At 43.7% G+C, this 20215-nt stretch overlaps 1 protein-coding gene across 3 annotated transcripts in view; it reads left to right on the top strand.

The window, feature by feature from the left end:
- septin12 (septin 12) overlaps positions 1-20215 on the top strand; it is a 114141-nt gene that overhangs the window by 48127 nt on the left and 45799 nt on the right. The window contains exons 1-2 of one of the 3 annotated variants that reach the window (XM_061711873.1): positions 4624-4729; positions 18735-19127. In XM_061711873.1, coding sequence (XP_061567857.1) covers positions 18773-19127 — 355 coding nt within the window. In that variant the 5' untranslated portion in view covers positions 4624-4729; positions 18735-18772. Of the gene's footprint in view, positions 1-4623; positions 4730-7651; positions 7884-18734; positions 19128-20215 lie in introns of those variants that run through there. The other 2 variants (XM_061711872.1, XM_061711871.1) reach the window with 2 other exon arrangements.

The following is a 20215-nucleotide window of genomic DNA, read 5'->3' as shown; positions in this document are numbered from 1 at the left end:
TGACTTCAACTATATTTCTAAAATCTGATTGCTAAAGGCTCACATGATGTGTATCAACTTAACAAATGCAAGCCTTACTTTGTATGCTTTGTAACTTGTTCTTCCCAAAATGAACAAGTTGCAAGGTCTCACTTACTCTTTTGAGCTGTGGGCAATTTTGGGCCATTTTCTTGGTAACAGATAAAAAATGTTTTCAAGTTTTAAAAATATAGCGCAGTCTTTCACACTGTGAAGGACGCATTTGGTGTCAGATAAAAATGTTCAAATTCAAAACTTACATACATGTGCCTTGAATATAGTGATTCAGTTTGTTTAATTTGATATGCACTCTGGGCCATCTGTCAATTAACTGCCCAGCTGTGGCCACAAGTCACAAAGGCTTTCCCATTAATTGGACCATCAAGGATCCATTTCCTGACTCGTGTATACATGCCAAAGTATAAAAGCTGCCGCCAGTGTGTGTCAACGTGTAAATAAAGGATACCTGGATAATGGAAACCTGTTTTATAAACTGCAGGGGCACAAAATCTCTTTACTGTTCTCTGTTTAGAGCAAAATACATACAAAATACATACATTCATAAGGTCCTTTTAATGAATGATGCTTGGCAGGAATCCAAACATTGCTACCAACTGCTGTAAACTGATTGGCTGTCAGTCATACAGTAGAGCTGGAAGGCTTGGCCAGGCTTGAATACGACAGAACCGCAGGCCAAGTCAAATACTGTATAAGCCAGTGCATTTGAGCCGGTAAGGTGAGGATGAGTTTTAGAGAAAGGAGGCGATCGTTGACTTTCGCAGGTTGAGACAATGGATCCACACACCTCTCTGTATGAACTGAGAAGCTGTGGAGAGGGTATGTAAGTGTTGAGGAATTTATCAAACCAGTTCAGAAGTCCGCTTTGTGGTTTTGAGGTTTTATTAAGCCGGCGGTGAGCACGTTGACACAGACCAGGGGTCTGGTTGAAATGCTGACCCAGATTGATTTGGCCACAGGCTTTTTATACAAAAGTTCAATCGACAATGACAGGGATAAACAAATCAAGCGAGAGACAAAAGCAATTCACAGTCGGGTGTAATATGTGGCCAAATGTCAATATCAGACATTTGGCATGACTGTCACAGACTTCCAAATCACCCCATAGGGTGCTCCCACGATTCAAGTCAGTTTGAACCAACTTCCAGGTGTCGGGATCTGCACGGGGGGTAGGAATCTGGAGCTACCTCAAAGGTCTTGAGTCCAGTTCAAAGCCCTGCAGGGGGCCACGTGCTACAATGCTTCATCATAAGTTACAGAAGACTTAAGCTTTGCCAACAACACCAGGGTCATCAGAGAAGCTCATCAGCACCTCTTCTTCTTAAAGAGACTCAGGAGACCTAACCTTCCCCAGAGGCCACCACTGCACCATGGAGCGTGTGTGGGCTACTTGCCTGTCTGTGCGGGCTACTTGCCTGTCTGTGCGGGCTACTTGCCTGTCTGTGCGGGCTACTTGCCTGTCTGTGCAGGCTACTTGCCTGTCTGAGCGGGCTACTTGCCTGTCTGTATCAAGGACGTGCGGTCAGGGGAGGTAGGTGAGGCAGAGCTTCACCTGCCATCATGACAAGTAAAAAGAATAATAATAACATCAAATTTATATTAATAATTGTCCACTGATCTTTATGTATGACTAATTTCGAAATTTTTTTATAGTCAAAATCGCTGAATTTTTTTTTCGGGGGCGTGGTGGCGCAGCAGGTAGTGCCCACACCCAAGGTGGGGTTGGCGAAAGGATCTTTCTGTGTGGAGTTTGCATGTTCTCCCCGTGTTCCCCTGGGTAGCTAATGGGAGTTACCCTCACAAAAACATGCACACAGTCCTGGGCTACACATGCCCCCTCTGGCCAACCAGGGCGCCAGATGGGGTGGGGAGGATCCGGCCGGAATAACGTGATCCTTCCACGCGCTACGTCCGGCCGGAGAAACCCCACCCTGTCTGGTGAAAAGATGCGGCCTGCTCACTCCTCAGGTTAAGGAGGAGACCTGAGCTCAGTGCAGGGCCCTCCCGGGGTTGGTAGAGGATGGCAATGCCCAGGACTGTCTAGGTAGGAGCCCTGGGTGATAAAATGGGGAAAAAACTGGGATAAAAATATATAACAAAAAAAAATCGCTGAATTTGCCTATTTCCTGTTCAAATACGGGGCTGAAACGTGAGGTGAGGCAGCAGCGAGCCGAGCTCTGATTGGACAATCATCACAAACTGGGTTGATACGTGCAATTGGCCCGTGCTGGTTGCCGTATCTCTGCATCTCGCCAATATAATGTTTGCAGATAGATTTATATATCCGGATTTTCCACAGTCTTGCTAATGTCTTTAACCATTAAAGTTTGATGTTTGTAAGTGACATATTTAGTTTCGCTGACGGGACATAAAACGACAGTGAAAAGGCCCAGGGTGAGGCAGACAGTACTCTGCCGCCCTGAAGGGGGCCGGATGTGAACCAACGGGTACTTGTGTATGGGCAGAAATATGTGCCACTAGAAACTGAATTTGAATAATTTATATTTGAATTTGAATTGCTCAACTTGATTAATTAACTTAACTTAATTGCATTAAAAAACCGAATCTGAATCACATAATTTGAATTTGTATTGTTTAATTTGAATCATTGCATTGAAAAACTGAATCTACATTCAGGTCTCACAATTCAAATTCAGTTCTTGCAATTCAATTTCAATTTTACTGTGTCAGACATCCGGGTCTCCCGGAGGAAGAGCAATCGAGTGCAGATACAAAGAACTACTTTTCACGCAGCCTACTATAACCTCTATTTTCTTTCAACGATATAAACGACCAATGGGAGCTAGATATTTCGAAACCTATTGTGTTTTCTCCATTCTGTGTAAAAAGTGTAGATTTATATCTTGCCGTTTTGTAGAAAAATTTCTGCTGAGGAGAGTGTGAAGATTTGTGGCAACGGGTGAAGCCTGAATTATGGTTCTGCGTTAAATCGACGCAGCGCTTACGCCGTAGGGTTAAAGACACCTAAACTGAATCTACTTTGTGTCTTTTAAAGGCCACTCGCTTTTCCTTCCCATTTGCTCAGATTAGAAAACGTATTTCCTGTCCAGTTGTTTGGTTCAAGGTCTTCAAATATGTTTCCTCTACCAGATAGGATTAGGTCACTTGTCCTCCTAATTATGAACACCAAAAACATACTGGCAGCATTTTACTGATAACAGTGGACAGTACAGAAGAGTTGGACGAGGAAGCATGAAAACAAAACATGCCTCAACTCTAAGTCAGTCATTGATTTATAGCAGCTATGATATAATAACTATATATATATACTGTATATATATATATATATATATATATATATTTATATATTATATTGATAAGAAACACCCGGCATGTGCTAGAGATTGGCTGGAGAGGACACTGGCACTGATTGTTTGCCGCTTCTCCGGCAGAGCTACGCAGCTTTTACTTAATCTTCTACTTTTAAAATCAGTATCAAAGTTAGTTTTAAAGTCAGTCTTTTAGTCTTATTTTATTTATTTTTTCTTGTCTGTTGGTCAACTACGGAAGTGTACACCATGCTTCATCTGTGCTTCACTCCCAAGGTTTACATCAGAGACTTCGTATTAAAACAATGCAGACTCTAAAGTCCTCAGTTAAATGAAAAAAAGATTAAGACATTGCAATAACTCAAAGTCATGATCTCTGCCGACCTTAAATGCTGTTGTGCAACACTAAAAAGTTTTGAGATAAATGTATGTTCCCAAACATACATTTAACACAACGAACTAAAGCAATAAAAGGATAATCAGCCCAAATAGCTTTACAGTGACGGGAGAAGCTGGTGATCTCATGTAGAAAACAATAACTACAGCTTACTGCTGCAAACAATGGCTCTAAATACTATAAAAATGGGATGTGCTTAGTTTTTCCCACACTTCATCTGCATTTCAGCTTAGTTTTATGTTGTTTACTGATGCTCATTGCTTTATTTTTTATTTTTCTGAAAGCTTCATCTCTATGTTTATTCTAAAATTATCCCTTTTAATAGTTCCTTATTTTTAAATTTTTTTGCTCTTTGCTCTGTTCTTTGGCTTACTTTGCTTCCCTTCGCGTACTGTGGGTCTCACTTCCTTTCTGTGACTAACACCTGCTTTCCGTTCCTCATTGGTACATCCACACAAGACTTTATCTGTAGTTTTGATGACCAAACCCTACAACCCAAATAACCCAAATAAACCTATATCCTTGATGCAGACCTAATTGTGCAGGTTTCTGATGTTTATGTGCATGTTTCTGAGAGTATTCTCGACCCAGATATAATAGATGTTATCAGTGCAGCCTTGCCCTTTATCAGTTACTGTAGCATTGAAATCCATAATCAATAGCACGAAAAATGAAGAGACATTGTTTCAGGGTATTATTTTTTATTTTGATGAAGGTCAAATTAAGGTCAAATTTTGCGCAACAGTTGAATTTAACTTTGAATTACAACAGCCTAAACTGTGTACAATAGAAAATATGTTTTTGTTGTTATCAACAGCATGTTGCTGAGGCGGTTAGGGGATCTGACTGAGAAATCATTTCCTCTACAGAGTAGGAAGTACACATTTTTTTTGACACAAACAGAGTTACACAGAGTGCCAAGCTCCTCCATGCGCAGAAAGAGGGAGGACTTCCTGCCCAGTTGTGTGCGTACATGTTACTGCAGAAAGCTGTGTCTCCACCTCAGGTAACATCGGCTCTTTGTCCTTCCTGTTTTCATCCCCATTTAAAGCATTTTTAGCGTATTTGACCAGTGCGTAGTTGGTGTGTGAGTTGGGATCTTTCCATGCGCTTCTTTGCATGTTACAGTAAACATGTACAGCACATGTTGAGACGAGTTTACATGTGAGTGTATACTGTAGCTTTAGGCCCGCAGAAGACACAACTTCATGAACAAAAAGAAAAATTATGGTTTAATTGTTGAATTGCATTCATAATTTTATAATGAGTGCTGTAGCTATTATTTGATTGCAAATAATTGTCTGATATTAATTGAATAGTTTATCATCATTTAATCATTTTATCCAAAATGGAGCTTTTAGCTGTATTTGTTAAATCTTGTGTATCCTGCATTGCACAAATACCTTTAGTAATATAAGAAGCACATATCCACTTGTCAAATTTTAGACATAAAATAATATAGAAATATAACCTAGTTTAAGCCATCATTAACCAGGAAATGTAACTTTTTTAAAGCAGAATAAGTAAATATTAAAGGAAATGCTGTCAAGGGTAACCGGGTATGAAAAAAAAAAGTAGATGGGTAGATGAACAAATTGGGAGCCGATTGCATGGTTGAAATAACGGTTTGGGGTTTGTGGGGTCTGGTCCCCCTGATAAACACCCTGACCCTCTACAGAGATAGATGATAGTTTTGGGGATTGTTGGAAAAATAAGAATAAAAAGATAATCAGAGGTGGGTAGTAACGAGTTACATTTACTCTGTTACATTTACTTGAGTAAGTTTGGGGAAATGTTGTACTTTTAGGAGTAGTTTTGAATCACTATACTTTTTACTTTTACTTGAGTAGATTAGTGAAGAAGAAACTGTTCCTCTTACTCCGCTACATTAGGCTACGTTGAGCTGTTACTTTTCTTTTATCCCTTTTATCCGCGTACGCGTCAATCTCATGACATCACTGAGTGATTCTTTGGGAAAAATGTTTGTGTTTGCATGTTTTGTCACATTTACACAGACTCAAACACACACAGAGTTTCTATGAGTTCATGTTTGTTCTAGTTCTGGTTAAAAAAGAAAAGTACAAAGGCTTGAAATTTTGTGCTACTTGTGCTTAATTTATTTTTTTATTCTGTTATTATTTTATTTATTAAATTACTTGAATTTTCTTTAAGATTATTTTAATTTAAGCTATTTTTTACTAATTTTAATTTATTTTATTGATTTAATTTGCCAGAAGAAGATGATTTTGTACTTTTGTACCCACAACTCAAGCAAAAGAAGGACCGCACAAACACAGATTTCATAAAGGCAACTAGCAAACAGAAAAAGTTAAGTTAGAGATTAAAAAATAGATTAAGCAATTAAAAAAACATAACGTGCTAAATATGCCTGTAATTAATTAATCGCAATTATCGCGCCAATTTGCACAATTATCTTGGTGTAATTATTTTTATACAATCTAAAATCTAATCTGAATTCAATATAATGAGTAAGTATAATAATATAAGTAGAGAGAAGGGAGAAGAGAGAAGCATTTGTGAATTTTGAGACTATTCTAGTTTCATACACTTATGTTATAGGGATAAGTTAAGAATCTCCATCTTATTTCTCTCCAGCAGAACTGGACTGTGTTGAATCAAACTGATTTACAGTTGGTTTGCTTATTTCATTTATTTAATTTTGATTGCTTTTTTTTTCTTGAAATGGAATCTGGTATAGAAAAAACATTTCCCTGCGCAATGTACTGTGTATGTGACAAATACAAATGATCTTATTTTATAGTTATTGCAAATCAGATTAGATTTGATATGTAATTATTTTATAGACACTTCTATATTTGTCTTGTCACTTCCCACTTTTTCCGTGCTTGTCTTTGCCTATCCCTGCTCTCGCACCAGCGATGGGCAGCCATGAAGTCTTACAAAACACGGTTTAGGTTTACTTCCATCAGACAAGATCTTTATGTGCCTTATATACGCCTTGATCTCAGTTTGGATTGCTGTTGTTGAATTCACACAAACTGAAAATAGTCTTTCAGAGATGCCCACAGCAAACATCAGAAAGAGTAATAGCAGAAACCACACAGCTGTTTCTGAAGCCAGACATGACCTGACCGTAGCGTCTGTCTCAGCTGGGGCAGGTTTGTTTCATCTCCAACCCCCCACTATGTGTCAAAGTATTTGTGGGTAACACACCAACCCACACTTTGGTTTTGCAAGTTTCTTAAGTTGTCAAGGTAACTACTCACTACTACTGTTACTATGGAAACCTTGTTTGCGTTCTCACTACTTCTGTAGTAAAAGCTTGGATCTTTCTCTTTAAATTAAATTCAGTTTTCAATTTCAATTTTGTTTAGATCGTGTCTTTTGCGACACAAGTTGTGTCTAGGATCTTTCCAGGGACCCAGAACATGCCCCCGGGCAATCATTACATAAACATAACATGAACAATGGCAGGTAAAAAACTCCCCTTTAGGAGGGAAAAGACCTGGACCAGAACGTGGTAGTCCAGCGGTAGTCCAGCGGTAGTCCAGCGGTAGTCCAGCGGTAGTCCAGCGGTAGTCCAGCAGTAGCCCAGCGGTAGTCCAGCGGTAGTCCAGCGGTAGTCCAGCGGTAGTCCAGCGGTAGTCCAGCAGTAGCCCAGCGGTAGTCCAGCGGTAGTCCAGCGGTAGTCCAGCGGTAGTCCAGCGGTAGTCCAGCGGTAGTCCAGCGGTAGTCCAGCAGTAGTCCAGCGGTAGTCCAGCGGTAGTCCAGCTGTAGTCCAGCGGTAGTCCAGCCCTGCACCTCCGTACCACACTGGGTGTCAGCTCAGTCAGTCCTCGGTAACTGAGTTTGACAGGGGAGGAGGGCGTAGTCATTCTCCTCTCTGGGATTAGTGGAAGCTCCTTTTGCAATTTGCATGTGAATAGATCCCGGGGCTCCAATCCAACAGAGCTCCCCCTCTCTCTCCCTCAGTGTATTTCTCTGTCTCCCAGCCTTCCTCACTCGGCCCCTGGCATCAGGGAGAACCTGAAAGAGGGACAGCTAGAAATGCACGGAGGGAAAAGAGTGCATCACTGCAACAGAAGCTAAACTCTGCAGAATCGGCATCAGAAGGTCGTCTGTAGAGGCGCTCTCGGCCGTCTAGGGAGTAACATAACTACCTTTGTGAACGAGCGGAGGTAGGTAATCATTGAATTAAATGTGGATGTATTTAATCTAAGTTTGTTCTTGTGGTTTTGTTTCTTCCCTTGGGTGGGGGGTGGGGAGGTGGGGGCTAACAATGAAGACAGAGGGGACGGGTCCACTTTTTCAATCAGAATGGGGGTGGGGAGCCATTAGGCCTCCGTTTCTTACAAACTTTTAAATGAACCACATCTTCAGAGGGTAAATGGGAGTACACTTGCTTGATAGAAAGGCTCGCTGTGGCACGCATGAACAGATTTTTTTTTTTTTATTGAATATTGATCTTCTATGTCTTTATCACTGTATTTAATCCCATTTGTAATTTAGAACTGCTGATACCTTTGCATCTTATAAAAAGCTCATTTGTGTTTTATCCTTATATACTCTTAATCCTCAGAATAGATCAGTGTACTTTCACTGAGCCAGAATGTGTCACTGTCTGCTATCAGCGGTTGAAGACTTTCAGTTTATAGATACTTTAACACTCACCCTGAAACTAAACATCCATGAGTTGTCAAGTTGTGGCTGCTGAGCTTCCAAACTTACTTGAAGACATTAGTAAAACAGCTGAAATGACTTGAATCTTTCAAAGATATTGGAAAATGGAAATGAGACTAAACACTACAAATGAATCTCTTACTTCTTTAATTGTGACCGGCTGTAGACGCCATAGAAACAGGCGTGCATGAGCATGTGCATGATAAAACGTTAGCCTTTCAACTGAAGGTTTTTCAGACTGGAGGCCAGATTAAAGTCCTTGTTAGTAATTGAAAGGTTGTTGGTTTGTTTCATAGGTCATCATTTGACACCTTGACTTTGTTAAGCTTGAGATGTTCCTCTGTCTGTCCGGGACACTCTAACTTCTCATGTTTTCAAGGCCGAGCTTTGAGTTGTGTGTTTGGCTACAGCTTCACAGCCAGGGGTAGCCGTGCTTAGCAGGCCTGCTGCAACCGTTTGGGTCAAAGTTACAACGGTCCCGGCCCTGCTGTCAGTCTTCGTGTTTTCCATAATATTCACAATTAACAGAAGAGAGCCCAAAAACACTAATCAGTCAAAACATACTCTTACAAGCTTCCCAGACGACAGGTATGCAAGAATAAAATGGAAAACTGCCCATAGAAAGATTTGCTAAAGAGTTAGACTGCATTTCTTATCTATAAGTACTAATGTATTATTTTTTTACATCAGCACTTATATTGCCACACTTGAACCCTGTACCAGAGGGCACAAGACCCCTGTCTTTAGGGCAACACCTGTATGCAGTTCAAAGCTGCTCCAAACTTCATGTGATCCTTCTTAGCACATGTTTAGATTCTTCGTCAAGTCTTTATTTTTTCTCGGTCATGAACCATCTTCTCTGGTCTCGGGCGTATGTAAAACAGACCGAGGAGATGTGGAACATAATGATAATAATAATAATAATAATAATAATAATAATAATAATAATAATAATAATAATAATGGCTTGGTTTTATATAGCGCCCTTACTGGAAAATAATGTGCAATATCATTCACTCCAACGTGCAATATGTAAATACCCATCTGTAAATATCCATCTGTTATTTTTTATATACCAGTATTTCTTATTATTTATTTTTCTTATTATTATAATTATTGTATATACCAGTTTACTGTTTATAGTGTGTTGTTATTACTATTTCTATTGATGCCTCTTGTTTTTGCACTATCCCCTTTGCTGCTGTAAACTGCAAATTTCCCCTCTGTGGGACTATTAAAGGATTGTCTTATCTTATCTTATCTTTTCTTAAGGCACCCAGAGAGCTTTACAGAGATTATTATTCATTCATACACATTCTCATCGGTAGTGGTAGCTACGTTTGTAGCCACAGCTGCTACGTTTGTAGCCACAGCTGCTACGTTTGTAGCCACGGCAGCTACGTTTGTAGCCACGGCTGCTACGTTTGTAGCCACGGCTGCTACGTTTGTAGCCACGGCTGCTACGTTTGTAGCCACGGCTGCTACGTTTCTAGCCACAGCTGCTACGTTTGTAGCCACGGCTGCTACGTTTGTAGCCACGGCTGCTACGTTTGTAGCCACAGCTGCTACGTTTGTAGCCACAGCTGCTACGTTTCTAGCCACAGCTGCTACGTTTGTAGCCACGGCTGCTACGTTTGTAGCCACGGCTGCTACGTTTGTAGCCACAGCTGCTACGTTTCTAGCCACGGCTGCTACGTTTGTAGCCACAGCTGCCCTGCAGACTGATGGAAGCGTGGCTGCCATACTGCGCCAAACGGCCCCTCCTATCCTCCTATTTGGAAATCATGGATTCAGTTCAATTCATTTTACTGCCATTCAATAGTTATTAATTAGTCCCAGAAGGGAAATGAGGTGATGAATTAGAAAAGGAATCACTCATTCTGCAGCGTTGCCATCAGTGCATAGTTCAGAAGCTAACATCCCTCAGGGATTGTTTGGCAGGGTTTGAAAGAACAAATTGCTTTATCTGTATTCTTTTCAGAAAAGTTTTTAATTATTTTTGCCAGAACTGGTCAAACTACTTTTAGTGCATATCTGAACACCATGGTTCTCCCTGCAGTTCAAACCCATCTGCACCATGCTTGCATCAGCTTGGAGTCCTGGCCTGGGACTCTTTAGTCTTTAAACATTTGTTAGTTTTATTGTTGAAAATAAAATGTTGAAAATACTTGTGATTATGTTTTTTTTCTTCCATAAATATCCCTGATAATCAACCCTGGCTCAGTTGCTTTCATCCCAGAGCAGTGTGGTTATAGAAGGACCCAAACAGATTAACAACATGGTTGACTGTAAACACTGATGATAATCCCCTTTAGTTTATGCAGTTAGACAGGTATGTACACAGATCAATTCCACATGTTGTTTGTTTACCTACCTCAGACCACCTACGGGCACATTTACACCCGCACTTACAATCAGATCACTCAGGAGCACCGATCAGATTGATAATCAAAATAAATAAGCTAATTCCTGTTGCTGACACAAGAAATACTGCTAGGTACGGTCAGGGCATGCGGCTCCAACTCCGTCGCTGTATATTGTATATTCTGACTAACGTTGGGTGTAGGTAACACAAACAATTGCTCGCATGGCACAGCCTTTTCAATTGTATGGAAACCAAGGAGGGGTGTTTATTGCCTGTGCAAAGGATCTTGGTAGAGCGTCGAAAATTGAGCGTTGCTCAAATTTATGCAAATGAGGGCATCCAGCGAGACGCCGTCATGCAATCAAAGTCGACAATGCTGTCTGCGTCTTTGCATTCAGGAAGTTTCCTACCGGGTAAGAGGAAGTTGCCGTTCTCCCTCCAAAAACTATAAATCCAAGTGGTAAAATGGGTGGTTGCAATCACGGTATATATGCCACTTCTCTCTATGTTGGCTTTATCCAGGTCTCATATTTCATAGAGATTAAAAGTTTTTCCGGCTATCTAGTTTAATAAAAATTTTTGTTTTACATCAAAGTAGCAAAGGTGAAAGCCTGAATGTGGCTTAAATTCTGAAGTACATGCCCCAACGCTGCACAATAAGGGGAACATCTGCATGTGAAATCCCTCCAGTACAGAGGACATGCCGTCTCAGGTCTCAGTGTAAGGACCAGTTATTGTCCACGTCTCTGTTCTGTCCCCGTCTGTCCTTATCCTGTTTGACTCACCTTGACCTGCCCTGCTGTGTGTGTGTGTGTGTGTGTGTGTGTGTGTGTGTGTGTGTGTGTGTGTGTGTGTGTGTGTGTGTGTGTGTGTGTGAGACAGGCGGACAGAGTAAGGCCAATTTTCTGTGGCATGTTGAGTCAGACACACGTGTCAGTCATGGTAAATGACTGTGTCATTGTACTTGAGAGTATTATGAGAAACGGACGGAGCTTAAGGGCAAGGGGGGGTAGCCAGAGCCAACCAATCCTCTTATAGCGCAGACTAGACTATACTTAGGCACTCACAGACAGACAAGTAGGGATAGACTTCATTTGTCCAAGTCCTGAAAAGGAGCATACGCTGGATGTGTGATCATGCTTTCAGGTCCGGGAACCAAATATACTTCTTTGTTAACTGTGTGTCTGTTTATGTGTCACATTTATATAAGGTTCAAGTCTTGAAGTCTTCAAGTTTTTTTGTTTTGTTTAGTGTTTTTTAGCTCTGGTAAACAACATTTGTAACAAGACAGAAAATCACACAAGCGTCGAGCAGTTGAGAAAATGTCTCGTCCACAGGTCCTAAGTTCTGTTTAAGCAGCTCAAGAGTGAGAGCTGCGTGGGGTTGGCGAAAGGATCTTTCTGTGAGGAGTTTGCATGTTCTCCCCATGTTCCCTTGGGTAGCTAATGGGAGCTACCCTCACAAAAACATGCACACAGTCCTGGGCTATACATGCCCCCTCTGGCCAACCGGGGCGCCAGATGGGGTGGGGAGGATCCGGAATAACGTGATCCTTCCACGCGCTACGTCCGGCCGGAGAAATCCCACCCTGTCTAGTGAAAAGATGCGGCCTGCTCACTCCTCAGGTTAAGGAGGAGACCTGAGCTCAGTGTAGGGCCCTCCCGGGGTTGGTAGAGGATGGCAATGCACAGGACTGTTAGGTAGGAGCACTGGGTGATAAAAATGGGGAAAAAACCGTGATAAAAATAAAAAAAAAAGAGAGCTGCCGTCCTCTACCAGGGATCAGCATTTATAACACAGGTTTTACTCTCTAACCATGAAGCCCATCAGTCTGTAGCATGAAAACATTATATATTTAATCACTTATGTATAAGGAAGCACGGTGGCTTAGTGGTTAGCACTGTTGTATGTTCTCCCCGTGCTTGCGTGGGTTTTCTCCGGGTACTCCGGCTTCCTCCCACAGTCCAAAAACATGCATAGTAGGTAAATTGGTGATTCTAAATTGCCCGTGAGTGTGAGTGTGCATGGTTTGTGTGTTTATATGTGGCCCTGCGATGGACTGGTGACCCTGCCTCTCACCTGAAATGAGCTGGGATAGGCTCCAGCAGACCCCCGTGACCCTGCAAAGGATAAAGCGGGTATAGATAATGGATGGATGGACTTATGTATGAATAAATAGTTTAAGCTTGTAAAAATATTTTGTTTGAACAATATATTACCACTCAGTCACAGACATATACACACACATATACACACACACGCATGATCATATACATACACGCATACACACACATAGACATACACACTGGCTTGTTCACCTGCATGCTTGCTCTGTAGTTTTTGGGGTTAGGTAGCGGTAGCGGTAGCTTAGCTCAGACTGCGATCAGATCTCAAGATTTGGGTTCGATTGCTGTTCGTGCTTTGGTCGGCTCCGTGCCGGTTTCGTGTTTTGAAAAAAAAAAAAAATCACTGGGTTTGTATGTGTATGCATATGTATGCATATATATATGTATATATATTAAATATAGTAATAATGCACATATATATGCCTTTGGTTTCTACCGTCATGGTATCAATCATTAATATGTGTGCAGACAAGGTAAAAAAAAACAAAAAAAAAACAATATATTACCACATTATAACATAATATCGGCCTGTTTGTCTTTTGCTGGGGTTAGATAATGGTTGACATGGAAGTGAGTTACGGCCATCGAGAATGAACTGGTGCTCATTACTGACAATACTGGTTCCTCCATAAATCCAGCTTAGCTACTCAGCTTTGCTCTTAGCATGAAAGCCAGACATAAACTAATTTATTTTTCTTACAACTGTCGGCTTTTATATGAATCAGTACCATGATCTGGTAAAACCTTTTATCCAGGAGATATATGTGCATTTTGATCTTGCAGCAGACGTTAGTTTTATACGGTCCGTGTGTGTCAGATGCACAGAGTTCTGTAAGTATTTTGGATATCTGTGTTACATGCATCCAAATACAATAATGAGAGCATGCAAGAACGCACGCACGCACGCACGCACGCACGCACGCACGCACGCACGCACGCACGCACGCACGCACGCACGCACGCACGCACGCACGCACGCACGCACGCACGCACGCACGCACGCACGCACGCACGCACGCACGCAAGTGGCATCCCTCCCACACACTAGGATGCACCAACTAGCAGCAAGTCAATTCATGGCCCCATCCAAACACTCCCCCAGGGCTACCAAGCACCCATTCCACAGCCGGAGGGGTGTCCCAGCCCTGTATAAGCCCCCAGAAGGTCCCCACCACAGTGGAGGTCCTGACAACACACACACACCAACCACGCGGGCCCCCCAAGGCCCATGCTAGCAGCATAGGGGTACAAACCCCCCACCTATCAATTGGCCACACATCCTCCATTTTCTCCATTTTAAGTTTGTTTGTGTTTATTTTGGCATGTGTATGTTATGGCTGGGCAATTAACCGACATTTAAAAGCTATAGCTGACGTAATCATGCTCATGTCGATGATTTCAGTCCTGACACTATTGAAATTACATTTTGTTTGTTGGAGGTATAAAGATATTTAATGTTTCGTACATGGCAACGTTGGAAACCTTCATTTACAAGAGATAAGTTATTTATTTTCCACCATTTAAGAGCATGATTCTTTAAAACTGAAATGTGACCTTTGAAGTTATTTTGCATAGAGAAAGAAAGAGATTTATAATATTATTATAATTATGATAAAGAGGGGGCGGAGCTTGTGCGGGAGGTTTGAGAAGTACCGGCTAGAGATAGTCGGGCTCACCTCCACACATAGCTTGGGCTCTGGAACCCAGCTCCTTGAAAGGGGCTGGACCCTCCACTACTCTGGAGTTTCTCAGGGTGAGAGGCGGCGGGCTGGTGTGGGCTTGTTTATAGCACCCCAGCCCAGCTGCAATGCTCTGTTATCGGACTTCTGTGCCAGTCACATTTTGTCCATAAGGAACACCATGTTCAAGCATAAGGGTGTCCATCAGTGCACGTGGCACCAGGACACCCTCGGCCGGAGGTCAATGATTGACTTTGTTTTTGTTTCATCTGATTTACGACCTTATGTCTTGGACACTCAGGTGAAGAGAGGGGCTGAGCTGTCAACTGATCACCACCTGGTGGTGAGTTGGATACGCTGGTGGAGGAGGAAGTTCACAGACAGACCGGGCAGACCCAAACATATTGTGAGGCTCTGTTGGGAACATCTGGCCAAGCCTTCTGTCAGGGAAGTCTTCAACTCTCATCTCTGAGAGAACATTGAGTCCGAGTGGACCATGTTCTCTGCCTCCATTGCTGACACAGCAGCTCGAAGTTGTGGATGCAAAGTCTGTGGTACCTGTGGCGGCAACCACCGATGGTGGACACCAGAAGTAAGTCAGACTGAAGAAGGAGTTTTACCAGGCCATGTTAGCCTGTGAGACTAACGCAGTAGATAAGTATCAGCAGGCCAAGCAAGCCGCAGCTCGGGCAGTCCTGGAGGCAAAAACTCGGGTTTGGGAGGAGTTCGGTGAAGCCATGGAGGAAGACTTTCGGTCGGCCTCAAAGAAATTCTGGCAAACCTTCTGGTGCCTCAGAAAGAGGAAGCAGTACTCAGTTGACCTCGACTGGGGACATGGTCGGACGGTGGAAGGAATACTTCGAGGATCTTCTCAATCCAACTGACATGCCTTCCATTGAGGAAGCAGAGACTGTGGATTCTGGGACGGGCTCGTCCATCACCCAAGTCGATGTCACTAAGGTAGTTCGTAAGCTCCTCAGTGGCACCGGGGGTGGATGAGATTCACCCTGAGTACCTCAAGTCTCTGGATGTCGTAGGGCTGTCTTGGTTGACACGCCTCTGCGACATTGCATGGAAGAAGGGGACAGTACCGCTGGAGTGGAAAACCGGGGTGGTGGTCCCTCTCTTTAAAAAGGGGGACCGGAGAGTGTGTTCCAACTATAGGGGGATCACACTTCTCAGCCTCCCCGGGAAAGTCTACGCCAGGGTACTGGAGAGGAGAATACGGCTGTAGCACCGCCACCCCATACACAGGGCTAAAGGTGATATTCGGAACCGGAAACCATTACAGGGATGTTGCCAAAAAGCAGGTCGGCAGGCTGGAGTATGTGCTCAAAAAGTGATGTTTATTAACAAAAATATTCATGAAACAAAGGCAAAAATGAAGGCAAAAATTAATCCTGGGAAAAGTTAAAATAAAATCTGCAGCCTCAGAGCAAGCTGCCACCTAGTCTCTCCACCACCTAACCATGCCTAGGTCCTCACTGCTAAGAAGACCTAATGATGCAAACCTGCTCTCCCTGATGTGGAGAACAGGGCTTAATGAAAAGGGAGAGGATCAGCCTTTTCGCAACGGCTGATAGTCGAACCTCGGATTTAGGAGGAACAATGCGGTTTTTGTCCCGGTCGTGGAACACTAGACCAGCTCTACACCCTCTGCAGGGTGCTTGAGGGTTCGTGGGAATTTGCCCAACCAGTCTACATGTGCTTAGTGGATCTGGAGAAGGCATTTCACCTTGTCCCTCGTGCCATTCTGTGGAGGGCGCTCAGCGAGTATGGGGTCCGCGGCCCTCTATTAAGGGCTGTTCGATCTCTGTTGAAGCAGTTGGGAACCAAAGGATTTTATCTCTCGCATTTTGAAGGTGATGTTGTCCTGTTGGCTTCATCGAACCGGGACCTTCAGCATGGTTTGGAGCCGAGTGCTAAGCAGCGGGGATGAGAATCAGCACCTCCAAATCCGAGGCCATGGTTCTCCACCGCAAAAGGGTGGCGTACCCACTGCAGGTGGGTGGAGAGGTTCAAATATCTTGGGGTCTTGTTAACGAGTGAGGGAAAGATGGAGCGTAAGATTGACAGACGGATCGGTGTAGCGTCCACAGTGATGCGGTCGGTATACGGAGGGTCATCGTGAATAAGGAGCTGAGTCGAAAGTCGAAACTCTTGATTTACCGGTCACTCTACGCTCCCAGCTTGACCTATGGTCATGAACTTTGGGTAATGACTGAAGAGCTCGGAGTCAAGCTGCTGCTCCTTCACATTGAGAGGAGTCAGCTGAGGTGGATTGGGCCTCTCTGTCAGATCTCTCCTGGATGCCTCCCTAGAGTCATGTGTCCCACCAGGAGGACTCTTATGGCGCTTTTATACTAGTACCTACTCAACTCGTCACTCCTCGTCTCGCCTCCACTCGCCTTATCCTCGTTTGTATCTAGACACCCAGATGAGAAGTAGGACGTTGGAGGAAGCTGCTGTGACATATTTGATTGTGTGATCTAAAGGAAGAAGACAACAACACTAAAGATGTAGAACCTGGAGGAGATGATAGATGTGCTGCTGGATCTGGGGCTTGTGTTCAATATCAAGTTAAAAAATGAGAGTGAGAGAAGCTTCAAGCGGCGACGCTTTTTTTAAAATTTTGTCTGTGTTGGCGCTGCTGAAAAATCAGCTGGAGCCGTGAGCAGCTATGAAGTGACAGAGCTCCTGGTAGATTTGGTCGTATCGCCCGTCTACTTCCCTTTTTAATTCTCTCCTCAGCCACCAGGTTTATGAACATCTGCACCTCAGAGTTGGATCACCAAACAGACGTTTCCGCTGCCATTGCCTGTTGAATAAAATGAAGAGCCGCGAGCCGCTCTTGCCCTGATTCCCGCTTCCTGATTCAAACGTCTGACGGCCCCGCCCCCCGACCAATCAGTGGCCTGTAGTGTGATGATGTCAGATACAGGGCCGACTCAGCACGCTCAGAACCTCGGTAGAATAGTTACAGAAAAAGTATCTACTCTGCACGCCTCCACCCGCCTCCACCCCTATTGGAGAAGTGCAAAATGGGGGCGAGGCGAGTCGTGCTGAGTAGGTACTAGTGTAAAGCGCAAATAGCCTGTCCAGGACACGCTGAAGAGACTATGGCCCCGTCCCAATTCTCCCCCTCGCCCTCGTTTTCTTCACTACCCCTAAATCTTGCGCGTTCCCGTGAGGGTAGTGGTGTCCCAATTCCTCTTTTCACCTAGAGGGAGTGGGCATAACGAGGGCTAGGGGCAAAAATAGCCCCTTCACAGCGAGGGATTTCAGATGCTGACTTTGCGAGCGAGGGTCTATAAAAATTTCCCAGAATGCTTTTCACAAACGATTGAGAATATTTTCACTGAATTTTGCGTGGGGTGGGGGCCAGCTTCACGCAGGTGAGAATTGGGACAGGCACCTGGGCCAAGTGCCCTAGATTTCAAGTGCCCTAAAATCTCCCCCTTCTTTTTTAGGGGGTAGGGAAGAAAAGAAGGGCGAGTGAAGAAAAGAAGGGCGAGTGAAGAAAAGTAGGGGGAGAATTGAGATTGGGCCTAAGTCTCTGGACTGGCCTGGGAGCGTCTCAGACTCCCCTCTGAGAGCTGGAGGAAGCATGGGGGGTGAGGGAAGTCTGGGCATCTCTGCTAAGACTGCTGCCCCCGCGACCCCGCTCCAGTTGAGCAGAGGAAGATGGATGGATGGATGGATGGATGGATGGATGGATGGATGGATGGATGGATGGATGGATGGGATTCAATGAATAACCTTAAAAAGCTCATTTGTGTGCGTGTGTGTGTGTGTGTGTGTGTGTGTGTGTGTGTGTGTGTGTGTGTGTGTGTGTGTGTGTGTGTGTGTGTGTGGGGGGGGGGTCCTGGGAACCACACAGGGTCTAACCCCACCCTCGGGTGCAGGCAGGGCAGAGCGGTGTGCTGAAGCCCCGCCAACCAGATATCACCCCCACCCCCAAACTAAAATGATGTTGTAGTCTTTTCACGTAAAGAACTTTACATGATTTTGGAAGGAAGCAACCTTTCTGCCACAGCGGCAGCATTAGCAGTGTGACATCTCTAGCCTAACCAATGACCCTGATATTCACTTAACACCTTATTTATCTTTAAATCAAGCAACGCTATAACGTTTCTTTTGAGATCTACCAAACTTTAATCCGTGTCTGTGCCCCTACAGAAATTGCTGGAGAGTTGCAGAGGGACCCATTCACCCTAATGGAGGAGAGAGAGGAGAGGGAAAACACGATCACGCAAGAAAAGCAGGAAGATGAAGACAAGAACAAAGAACAGCAAAATATTCAGACTTCCATGGCTGAAAAAGAAAAATGTGCAATGGTTCCCCCAGAGGAGGAGAATGGCAGGGAGAAGGGAATGGAAGCTGGGGAGATAAAGAAAGAGACGGAGCTGGAGGAAGAGGGGAAGCCAGGGCTTAGCCGGTCTGGTCCAGGTCTGCAGACCAGCTTCATCCAGAGCCCGGACCTGTTCGGCTACGTGGGGATTGAGGCAGTACTGGATCAGATGAAGTGCAAGACCATGAAGGCTGGCTTTGAGTTCAATATCATGGTGGTTGGTGAGTTAAATGCACATGAACAGACATTCAGACATAACTGTTATTATTATTATTATTATTGTTTGTGTGAGTGCATCCATCAGCATAGTGGTGCATGACTCTGAGCTAACCTCTTTCAGTCCATCCCCACATGTTGGACTGCAGGTCAGCATACCAGTAAATGAAACAGAAAGTGGATTATCCAGTAACTAAACCTTAACACACTTTTGTGCCAGTAAATAGGATAAATGTCCTGTTTTGGAATGAGCCTAATTCAATCAACATATCGCTGGGAGACCTGAAGTGAGCACTTCATGAGAGTGAAGTGATCAGTGTCTCAGAAGGGAAGTTCTGTTGGAAGAAATGGACTTAAAAGTCCTCCAAGCTGATGTCCAGCAGTTATTGGAAACGTTCTGGGTATCACAAGGTTCTTAGAGTGATGCGTCACATACTTTAATTTTCAAACACAGAGAAGAGATTGTTTAACTCTGTCAGAAAAGTACGAAGTACATATTTTGATACCCTTTCGTTTAGCATATGAGAAACGATTGACGAGCAGCACTGAGTATGTGTACATTTGCGTTTAAGACTGAAAGAGGAAGTATGATTGTGTGAGGAAGTGGCTCTGAGAATTGAATCTGTGTGCTCTTCCCTGCTGCTCATGCTCGAGAGTTCACATTTCCTCTGTTCTTTAACTGAAAATGTTAATGTTGTTCAGTTTATCTAACTGATTAAGTCCATCTGTGTGGACATTTTCATACGTTTATTTTGATACAAAGGTGCTGACAATGCCCAGAGGGGTATTCCAGGAAGCGGGTTTAGTGAAAATCCTGAGTTTGTTAAGCCTGAGATGAAGGAAATCCGCAGTTTTCAGTTCCAGAAAGCGAGTTAACTCAAAATCTGAGTCGGTTACTATGGCAACTGAGCCTCTGAACCTAACCTGCTCGGTAGCAGGTTTACTTCAATAAAGCCTGAGTTTCTCTCTGTCTCCTTCCTCAGTGGTGTCAATTCAGCCAATGGGGCAAGCGGCAGAGTTAGAGAGCAGAAAAAGTGTATCTAACAAACGCAACGTATTTTATTCACTATGTCAGTGCAACAATATCACAGGG

The sequence above is a fragment of the Cololabis saira genome, chromosome 21, assembly GCF_033807715.1.
Source record: "Cololabis saira isolate AMF1-May2022 chromosome 21, fColSai1.1, whole genome shotgun sequence".
Lineage (NCBI taxonomy): Eukaryota > Metazoa > Chordata > Actinopteri > Beloniformes > Belonidae > Cololabis > Cololabis saira.
This window is presented reverse-complemented; position numbering and strand designations above follow the sequence as displayed.